Raw genomic sequence first — 11,293 nt, forward strand, 5'->3', positions numbered from 1 at the left:
CACTGTGTTTGGATTTATAATGCTTTTAGTGAAAAACACATGTATTTTAAGTGAGTGGGCTATCTGTTAATTTATTCACTGTCTTTATTATCATGTGCGCAGCAGAGGGGTCGTTGTCAATAAAAAAAATGCCTCAGGCACCCTCCAGAAATGCTCAGAAAATTATCATCTATAATTTAAAATATTACGCCAATTAAAGCACAATCTGGATCCAAGACAGAAGAAAGAAATGTTGTACTACTAAAATATAAATACATAGGCTATACACGAAAGTATAGGCTATGGGTAAAGGGATGGTTTAAAAGTAAAGAGAAAATAGTACTGAGCTGGGTTCAGAGTTTCAATGGCCTGAAAAAGTTATTATGGCAAATTGAAATGATAAATAAAATCATAAATCGATAGCTCTCGTACATGTAGTATAAAAAGGACAATAGTTTTTTTTCTGAAAAAAGGTATGTAGTTCTTAAGTATACATGTTCAAATAAAGAGGTAGGCTACAATTGTTTTAAATATAAAGTAGGCCTACTTAAGTAAATGTACATAGTTTAATACCACCACTGTAGAAAACCAATTGTTTTACGTCTGCAAGTAGTACTGAGAACAGCATTTATTTGAAGCAATTGCATATTAAGTGATTTAAAAGGATAATTAACAAAGAGATGCGCCCTTTAGTGTCAGAGGGAAGAAAACATACACACAGACAGAATAATATAACCAATTTTTATTTAAATATAAAAACTGGTAGCACCTTATCTGTTAGAGTTTTGGTCAGATCAGGTAGACAAAATGAGAGTTGAATTTTTTCTGATACACAGACAAATTGTGACTTTCTAAACAAATACTTTTGGTCATCACAACTGGTACAAATTAATTGTCATCTTTTAGTTTCTAACATGCAGGCAATAATTGCATCAGACATTAAACATCATAGAAAAACCACATTACCCAGGAAACATAACCCCACAAAATATGTTGGACTGAACTAAAAACGAAAAAAAACATTTTCTTGCATGATTGAATGTTGCATCTACATGTATTGGTTTGTTTGATTAACTGTTTGAGTATTTGAATTATCTATGAATTTTGACAGCGACATGTGTGTTATTTAGGCACAGATAAAAACACAAGGCCAGCCTCAAAGTAGGCAAACGGATTACAATATAAAATGTTAAGCATTAAGAAGTACTGGACAATACAGATTTTTGGCCAATAAATATAGAAAAAACACTCACACATCAAATTTGATATTTTCAAGTGTTGCACTGCAAGTACCACAGCCCAATGGCATTACACTTGCTCTCGACAGTGTTTTCTCACGCTCAGCATGACACATCAGAGTGTGTAGGCCCACAAATCTCTTTTCAGGCAGAACACAATTCTCTGTCCGATTGTATTTTTAAAAGGCACAGTTTTTACTTTCAGCACTGTCAATATAAACAAGTGCAAGTTGTTTGTCATATAGTAATACATGAAAAACATAGTAACAAATGAATCATAATTAAACCTCGACTGAAAACCATGGCATTTGTTGTCGTCCTATGTGCCAACATATTCCAGTGTGTCTGCCATTAAAGACAAGATTTCACCCTGTTAACTTAACTTATGTCAGATATAAATCACTCATGATGTATATTTGCATGGTTTTTATAGTACAAATAGGTAAAATACACTTTTGTTTCGCTGCTCATTTACAGGTAAATAAGGCTACAGTAATGTTTACATCTGCTGAATGCAATTATTGACTGGCTACTTACGAGGTACTGTCCATGTAATCACAGAAGTGGGTTGCATAGAGGAACCGTGTTTAAAAATAGATTTCCTTATAAAAAAACCTATTAAAAGAAATCCATAAATGTATAAAATCTGGCGGAAATTGCAAAAAAGAGCTGATGTTTTTTTTTTGTTCCTTAAAAAGGCACAAGATTTAAAAAAATAAAAATAAAACAATGTCCAAAAGTCAAGTCAGAGCAGGCAGGCTTCTGCTTTGGCAAAATAACCACTTTTATATTCTAACTGGAGAGATTGTGATGGGATTGCTTTGGTTGTTGTTTCCCGCTCTTTCAAATAGTGGTTGTCAATAATTTCAGCACTGAGGTTCAGAGGAAAGGCCTCAGATTGCTATCTTTAGTTTCAGCAACACATTGTGTTTTACAAGCTTGGTATTTCCTTAACCGCACGGCTAATACACATTTTCTAAACCGAAGATTTCGTGCAGAGGCAAGGAGAACAATGTCTGAAAACTGTTATCTATTGTCAAAATACGGTTTTATTGTAGTTGAAGGAGCTTCAGGCTGGAGGTCTTAGCAGGAGAGGTCCTCGGAGAGCTTAATGTCCACGGAGCAGGTCCAGCTGCGTGTAAACATCCTCAGCCTGACTGAGTTCCTCAAACACAGGCAGAAGGTTGAGCAGCTCAGCGTCGTCCATGTCATCAAACCATGACACCACAGGAACCTGACCAAGACAAAGAGTCACTCACAAACTGTTGGCTTTAAACAGAATAATCACATAAAAACATCCCCTGAGAGTGTTGTCAGTACAGTTCTGATACAAATGAATATACATTTCACCTATTTTAATCAATCTTTAATGTATAGTGGATCTGGAGTGTACATTCCTCTACATTTAGGACTAGAACTGACACAATAAGAGACCTTATTGGTAAACGATTAACCTTTAAATTAATTTCTCAAGCCATAAAATCAAGTCAGTCTTTGTTGTTTTTTGCAGAGTGGGTAAGACAAATAAAAGACGTTTGCGTCATAATGGGTATTTTTCACAATTTTGCACCAAGCAATAAAATACAACTTTTATTAAGTAATCTGCCGATTTAATGATTATTACCAATGATTTGTTGCAGCCGTTATCGGGACGTCATTGATAATACACTTGACCATGGCTATTTTTCTTAAACATTTAAGAAAGAAGCTAATCTCACATTACCAAACATCCTCTCATCGAGCTTGAGGTCTATTATAAATCTTTCAAATAAATTGGGAACATAAGATCTATGCTTTAGTACAAACTACTTGTGCCTGAAAGCCTCTGTGAGCAGGATGAAACAGAGATCTTAGATCAGGTGTCACATCTTTTGATTGACGGAAAAATTATAATATTCATCACATTTGTAAAAGCTATTTTGAACACAAAGAGATATGATTACTGACAGTATTGATGGAAACTCACAGCATTATTAGGGTGGAAGATGTAGGAGGCGGGGGAGTTATCCAGGATGAGGGTTTTGTTGAGATCTCTGCCCAGGCGGCTCAAATCTTTGACATAGCAGCCTTGGTGGAATACACAAGATTCCCGGAATAACCGGGTCCTGAACACACCACAATGATCCAGCAGGTCCGTCACTGGGTCCGCATACTGATGGAGGGGAGAGGAGGGGGAAGGCAGGTTGGACTAATGAAGCACTTTCTACTGAAGGTTGATAATAGCTATCAGACAGCAATCAGCTAAGAAATAGCATCACACATACAAACTGTAATCATGTGGATTAGGTTGCAACAACAGATATGTTTGTGTTGTTTAGTCATCTTTACGTTCTTAGTAACTGTGAACTACTTTAATTTAGGTTGACTTAACACCGATAAAACTTAAGTAATATCACAAGCTTTAAAATAGTTGTCAACAATTAGCTTTAGGCTTTATTTTTGTTTAATTTGCAGGATAAATACATGCATGTCTTTCAGTTAGTAGTACTTTTACATTATAGAAGGAGGGGTAAATATATGATTATGCTAACTTCAGGAGAGGTATTTCGCATTTTTGGATAAAGTTTGGTTATCGGAAATGAATTGCACTATTGTTACTAAATGTGCAAGTCATTTAAAATGGCACCAGTTTACATTATGATTAAAAACTTCAGATATGTGGGCCATGTGATATTTCCTCTTCATCTTTAATCTTAACGGGTCATATGTTTGCAAGCTAACATTAGTTTTGTCAGCTGGTTCAGTAAGCCATGTAGCATCTTGACCTTGCACTTTGGCTGTGTAAGTATTTACAACTCTCCACTGAGTTGTGCAACCCATTTTAATGTAAGTATGCATATATCTCCATCTACCCTATAACTAGGCTTAGTTAGAATTACAACATGAGCACAGAAACAAACTATAGCTTTGAATGTGAGCAAGGTGAACACTGAGGTGTCTCAGCATGTTAAGCAGCTGCTATCACAGTGAAAGGAGAACTAGAGGACAAGAAAAAACAGAACAAGCTCTGACAGATCAGACATCAGATACTGAGAGCTAGAGAAAATATCTATTTTAAGTATCTGCTGTAAAGTACCTTTGCGAGACTGGCTGTAAACAGCACACATTCAAACAGCTCTCCCATCCTCTGCAGGAACTCGTCCACGTACGGCCTCTTCATCACATACACCTGCAAGACAAACACACCATCAGCAAACAGGACTATTTTAATGTCATTTAAATGTCTTTTGTCACATTTGTACCATCAACTTATTGTTTTTATCAATTGGATTTCCTACCGCTGACACATATGCCTACTTATAATTGCATCTATATATATATACTTTTGTTGGTTAGATATTTCTAAAAATAAAACATAACAGGCATTGATAATATATATTTATAAAGCCCTTAATACAGTACATCATATACTACATTTTCTTTTATTAAAATGGTCCTTTATCCATTAATAGACATTTTAATTATTTTTTTGCTGCACACACATTTAACAACAAAACAAAACTGCACTTATAGGTCAATTTAAAAACATGGCTACAGACTACACAACTCTTTAATGTAACTGTTTTAACTGTTGTCTGGTGGATTTCTTTAAAACAATGTTTCTCGTTGACATCAGTCCAAAAACAAGGGCAGTGTTTCCTCAAGATTTAAAAATAAAGGTTGATGAGAGTTTCCGTCCGTTGGCTGCAAACGGCCAGTTCCTGAAACAAGTAATCAAGAATAGGCCGTGCCAGAGTTAACCAGCCTATCCTGGATTACTTGAACCAGGCAGAGGCCCACAGAGGATCGCCCACAGAGGATCGCCCACAGAGGATCGCGCACCAGCACCCCGGGTCCCAAGAATCACGTTTCTGAGTTAATTACATTTCCATATGTCCAAAAGTGGAAAGCTCTCAGTCCAAGGTGAACAAAACGGTCAGACACAGAGTGATAGTTGAGAATTTCTTCTCCATACATCAGTTATTAATGATATTTTAGATGAGCTCTGCTGTATGCCTTTTTTTTTCCTGCTGATGCATCCACTTCTCCTGTGATTTTATTTTTTCAACATCTGGCCAGTAGAGGGCTCCGTGGGGCGTGAGAGTGAAACCTGGCTGATCAGTTACAAGACCCATCCCTTCACACACACACACACACACACACACACACACACACACACACACACACACACACACACACACACACACACACACACACACACACACACACACACAGCACACACACACACACACACACACACACACACACACACACACACACACACACACACACACACACACACACACACACACACACACACACACACACACACACACACACACACACACACACACACACACACACACACACACACACACACACACACACACACACACACACACACACACACACACACACACACACACACACCACACACACACACACACACACACACACACACACACACACACACACACACACACACACACACACACACACACACACACACACACACACACACACACACACACACACACAAGTTTACCTGGTGTGTGGTCCCCTCTATCTCCACAGGAACGATGAAGTCTGCATTACTAATCGGCTGGAAGGGGGAAGACACAGAGGGAGATGATTGGCCTGCTCAGCGCTGTGTACATTCACATGGCATTACATAACACCTGAACACTCAGAAGCAGACTCCGCACTGCTACTACAAATCACAGCAAGAGCCTACACAAACAGAATATAATTTACTTGATGTTCCACGAGCACATGTGATGTTTTAATAGAAGATATATCAAAGGAGAACTAGCACGGGTGCGACCACATACTATTAAGTGGATTCAAAACATGAATAAACAATTACTTAAATCAGAATAAGAAAATGAACTCATATTGCACAACAACACTAATATAAAAATGTTTTGCTTGAATACCTTGAATGAGCTGTGCACCAGGGTCTCATCCAGATCTATGACCACACATATCTTCCCTTGGTCCTGGGCCTCTATCTCAGGCAGGAGGCTATATTCAGATTGCTAAGAAGACAGAAAACAAGCTTTTTTAATGTTACTGTCCCCCACACACATATATTTAATATATCTTGTGCTATGTTTATACAGAATAAGCATGCTTAGTCCTAATAGGGCAGTGATTCATATGAAAATCAGACCTTGGTTGATACATTTTACCTCTGGGAAATTAGATACAATTCAGTTTTAGAGATGCATGAATGTGTGGAAGAAGCATTATTATTTACTGTAGGCACTTTTATGTTGCACATGTTTAGGATAAGCATATTAATGTGTTTTTTATACTTCCCAAAATCCTCTCTACACCTGGCATTCACCCTTAGGGAGAACACATTAGCTTGATATAATCTCCCTTTTTTAGATATCTAGTGTCCTCTTGATATTCATTTAATCTTTATGAGCAGATTCAATGTGAAATTAATTATTTAAATATTACATAACTTTAAGGGAGGCAAATTTAGATTGAGAACAAATACTACACGAGCAACAACAACCTCATTTCACAGGATAAACAAACGCAATGTATCATAACCCCATCGGCCCTTAGTCTTTTAATTTGGTTTCATTCCACAATAACCCAGCGCTACTGATCCTGCTTGCTCCTGATGCTGGAGGACGATCTTCAATGTGAGCAAACATGGCATCTCATTAAAATGCCTCTTACATGCTACTGAAGCTCTAATCAGGCTGACAGCGTTCACCAGCCGTGTGCAGCAGGCGCTCAAGGCTTTATTTTTTCTCCACCTCAGCAATTACGAGGCACACAATACACCATTCTCTGCTCACCGTCAGGCTAAAGGATTGATAGTCACTCTGATGCTCTTATCATCCTTGGGGGGGATCAAGTGTGAACATCAAAGTGATTCCATACCCGCAGACAGTTGCGGTTAGCTTTTAAGATGTTTGGAGCAGGTGCAGTAGTGGTTGTAGTGTGCAGTTGTAAAAAATAATGTTGCTTGACGACAACATTTTTACAGCATGTTTATTCCCACAGATGGCAAAACTATTCAAACAACTCCTTTTCAAGCTGTGTGTGTGTGTGTGTGTGTGTGTGTGTGTGTGTGTGTGTGTGTGTGTGTGTGTGTGTGTGTGTGTGTGTGTGTGTGTGTGGCTGTGACAAGGAAGTGACATTTTAAATAAACACAAATAAATCCGGGCCTGAACTCCTCACATTGTTTTCAGCTGGTGTGAAACATTGCTGGAATAAGAATAGTGTTACCTTGACAACCATCCCATTTTCCTGCGCCTCCAGCAGGGCCTGATGGGAAGGCGGTGGTGTTGGTGGTTTGGAGTCATCCTGAGCTTTAAGGCAGCAGAAGAGCGCCTTGAAGATGTTACAACTTCGAGGCTGTTTCAAGGCAGATCGGCTCACCTGGCCTGTTATGCAAAAAGAAAAAAGGGACATTCATGAGGAAGCTGCATGATGGAACAACGTTGAAATGTTAAGTAGGAGCTTGAATTACACGTCAGATATACCTCATCTAATCTCTTCCAAACGCATGGAAACAGATGAAAAACATTAAAATCAACCACTTAAATTCAGTACAATCAGTTGCGAGGTATTTGTAGCATGTAGAATGATGAGCTTCCTCTTTTCCTAAAGGCACCGTCCATCTGTCTACGGGGATGGTACAGCCCGCACATGAAATCTGTTTTTAATGCGCTTGCCTCTGCTGCTGCTGCTGGAAATGGCTGGTACATGTTATATAATCACAGAGGGCGGGAAAAGCCACACTTTTCAGCACTACCTTCAACAGAAAACACAGACAGAACACATTCCAACCATTTTAAACTCCAAGACCTTGCGGAGCGGCCTGAAGCTATCCAGAACAGACAGACAGACAGCCAGTGATCCGGACAAGCAGTCACACCTCAGCGCTCTGTGCAATTCTTTGATCAGTCACCCTAAACAAGAGTCCCAGGCCAACACAAGACTCGTAGTGAAAGAAAGGGAGAAAAACATTCTTCCCAGTCCCCCTCTAGTGTGTTTCATGTGAGGACATGCACACATAATTTATACCCATTAAAACCGACTCATCGTAAACACGCTCACACTTTACTAGGAAAAGGAACTGCTGAGAAACAGTGAAAAGTAAAATCAGAAAGATTTGTTTCTAATAATCTACAGATTCCAGGCTGTGAAGATATAATGCAGACACACACCAAGGGCCATGTTACACAACACCATGTTTAAGAGACAAAGGAGCCAGATTTGGTCATTCCTCAGATGTCCTTCATTAGTCCTGCACACTTTTAGTTAATAACAATATATCCCTTATAATCAATATGACCAACCAAACTTAACCAATTTAATCCACATGATTAATAAAAATCCTGACAGCCAATCAGTGTAAACCAGCCTATTGATTTCCCACAGGAAGGGCAGCATTTGCCATGTATGACATAACACATGCATTATATCTCCCCTGCATGTGAGAGGATGGACACATAACAGCAGATTAGTCCTACAGAAATGTCTGTGATATAACGAAATATGCCAAGCAATGCAAAAAAAGGGCACTGCGAATCATTTTCTGAAACAGTCTGCAATAATGCATTATGCACAAGAACCAAGTAAAGCCTGTTTTCAAGCCTGAGGAAATCTGTGAAACGGCTATACAGTACAATGGGCGTGTGCAGAGGGGTGTGTTTGTGCATTCCGCTGTCAACACCGCGGCACCTGGTATTTCTATACAGTCCCTCTGTTAATAATCAACAGCTAGATTCAACCTTTTAAATGCTTAATCTTTTTATACAGAAGCTTGACTAGTCAAATACAGGCAAACGTGGGATCAGTGCAGCAGTCTTTACTGCTACTGCACTCATCTGTGACCCCCGCCCCCTATAAAATATGAAGAAAAACAGCAGAAACGAACCCAACTGCCTTGTTTTACTGTACTGTAGTGCTGCCTGTGGTGACAGACGAGCTCTTTCACGCTGTGTACCTGGTATAGTAGTAGGATGTGGGATGGTGCCAAACAAGCTGGAACCTGATCGACATAAATACACGGCAGCTTTGGAGAGCTGGCCATGATCACAAGCAGCAAAAACACCAAGACGAATTCAGCCATGATCACAACACCACATGTTAAGAAGATTTACACATAACAATAGATAAAAACAGAATTGCTAAGATCTGAATGGCAAACCCAGTGCGAAATGGAGACTGTGAACCTATTCTCAATAGGAAAGGAGAACTAAACTGTGGTAAAGCTACGCAATAATCCCACGTTTTTTTATTCTAACACCACTTTATGATGTGCAAGTGAAGAAAAACAGCTATACTGGGTAAAAACATATTAGTAATTAACAATGTAGGATTATTTCAAATTCAGTGGATGTGGGTTTTTATATGGATTAAATTGAAATATGACAGAAGTGTTTGACAAATGTAAAAAAAGAAAGGATGTCCTTTTTATTCAAACCCCACTTGTTTACGTGCAGGTGAAGAAAAACAGCTTGTAGGCACAATAGTATTAGTAAAAAAACACATTTGGATTATTTCAGATTCAGTGAATGTGGGTTTTTTGTGATAAGATTTAAATATGACAGATGTGTTTGGCAAATGTAAAAAAAAAAAAAAAAGGAAAAAAAAGGGGGCAATGCGCCTCTTTGACCGCGCTCCGCAGATCTCAACTGTCAAATGGGCGCACTACATATACACACCGATTAACATTCAATACAGCACCAAATCAAGCAGATATAATAACACTTCAAAAGCACATAAAAACACAGGCCCATCTCACCTGTTTTCGGTGACACTTGCACGTCTTCTTTCTGCACTTGGGTGATAACAGAACTTTCCATCTGACAATCACGGAGCCCTCAAAATCCTCAAATCCTGTCCCCGAGCACTGATGGGCATCCCTCATTGGGTTTTATTGACAAGTAAACTCAATTATTCACCGAGGTAACGTGTCCTCCGCCTCAGGATTTGTCTTGTTCGTGGGTTTCTTTATTCCCAACGCCGCCGCTTCTTCTCCTTCTTCTTATTCTTCGTCTCTCGGAGGTCCGCCGCCCGGGGAAAAGGGGGGCAAAGGCACTTGGATATGTTTTTTTTAGGGGAGGCTATTTGAGACTCTGTCAGCTCCGTCGTCTCGGGTTTACCATTACTATTACGGGTAAAAATCGCCGAGCAGCTCACTCTAGCGCGACGCTGCGAAGTCCGTACTCTTGCAGCAACAACATGGAGAATCCAGGCGAGAGGAGGAAAACAACCGAGGAAATGGGGCAAGGTGGGGCGGTTTCAAGCCACCCTTTACTACAGATAAACAACATCGCCCGAAAGGCCTTAAAGAGCGACGAAAAACACCGAGAATCGATCTCTACGGTCGATTTCGATGCATTTAAAAGGATTTCAGTGTGCAGTTAGATGTAAAATATGAGTTTTGTTGTTATCCGGGGCTTTGTTTTTCTACGGTTGGGACTCTAAGGGCGCCTTGAAACCGTCTCCGCTCTCTGATTGGACGCCCCGGCGAAGAGGGGCGTGGCTAAGGCATTCCTCCCTGTCCTGCACGCGCCGCACCGAACACATTCCAGCGCTGCTCGAGATCACATTGTTTGTAAATTATTTTTAAAAATAATAGTAATTTTTGCAAATACTTATTTACACATACAATAAGACAGTTCCTTCTCCTAAGGTGAGACACTACACGAAAAAACATTGTCTTATTTTGCATTGTTTAATTTTTAGATTTTTGGGCTAATTTTTCTTCCACAACATATTCCTACTTTAAGAGTATCGTGACAGGAAAACGTCCGGCAAACAGATGTAGGTGTTTATTTTTCTCACTTTGTCTATTTGCTCTCGAATATTTCTCCTGAAGTCGCCTAAAGTTATTATTAGATTATGCCTAATTTGCATATTTAAACATAGCATTTCAAAAAACGTTTAGGCCTATAAACAAAAAGTAATTATTTTAATTAAGTATTCAACTTTCAATATGATATATATACTACTTATATGTTACCATCTTACATTTTTGTCCCCAATTATTATAATTTAAAAAAGTTTAGTTTTCGTTATTTTTTTAGCATTTCCTTTTCTACAAATATATTAAATTA

General features: G+C 39.0%; 1 protein-coding gene across 1 annotated transcript; it reads right to left on the bottom strand.

Annotated features, from left to right (window-relative positions):
• Positions 1-706: 706 nt before the first annotated feature.
• On the bottom strand, positions 707-10,719 carry ctdsp2 (CTD (carboxy-terminal domain, RNA polymerase II, polypeptide A) small phosphatase 2). Its single transcript, XM_034131785.1, has 7 exons — positions 9,976-10,719; positions 7,449-7,606; positions 6,134-6,235; positions 5,743-5,799; positions 4,294-4,386; positions 3,184-3,369; positions 707-2,451 (listed from the first exon to the last, which is right to left on the bottom strand). The coding sequence occupies exons 1-7, from the start codon at positions 10,034-10,036 to the stop codon at positions 2,326-2,328; spliced, it is 783 nt and encodes a 260-aa protein (XP_033987676.1). The 5' UTR covers positions 10,037-10,719; the 3' UTR covers positions 707-2,325.
• Positions 10,720-11,293: the final 574 nt, after the last annotated feature.

The sequence above is a fragment of the Trematomus bernacchii genome, unplaced genomic scaffold, assembly GCF_902827165.1.
Source record: "Trematomus bernacchii unplaced genomic scaffold, fTreBer1.1, whole genome shotgun sequence".
NCBI lineage: Eukaryota > Metazoa > Chordata > Actinopteri > Perciformes > Nototheniidae > Trematomus > Trematomus bernacchii.

What these genes read in the sequence shown, in the direction of transcription:
- ctdsp2 (XM_034131785.1), bottom strand. Translation starts at nt 10,036, where the DNA reads ATGGAAAGTTCTGTTATCACCCAAGTGCAGAAAGAAGACGTGCAAGTG. An exon ending in TAGAGGGGACCACACACCAG is followed by an intron (nt 4,387 to 5,742) that starts GTAAACTTGTGT and finishes TTTGTCTTGCAG; the next exon opens with GTGTATGTGATGAAGAGGCC. An exon ending in TTACAGCCAGTCTCGCAAAG is followed by an intron (nt 3,370 to 4,293) that starts GTACTTTACAGC and finishes CCCCTCCATCAG; the next exon opens with TATGCGGACCCAGTGACGGA.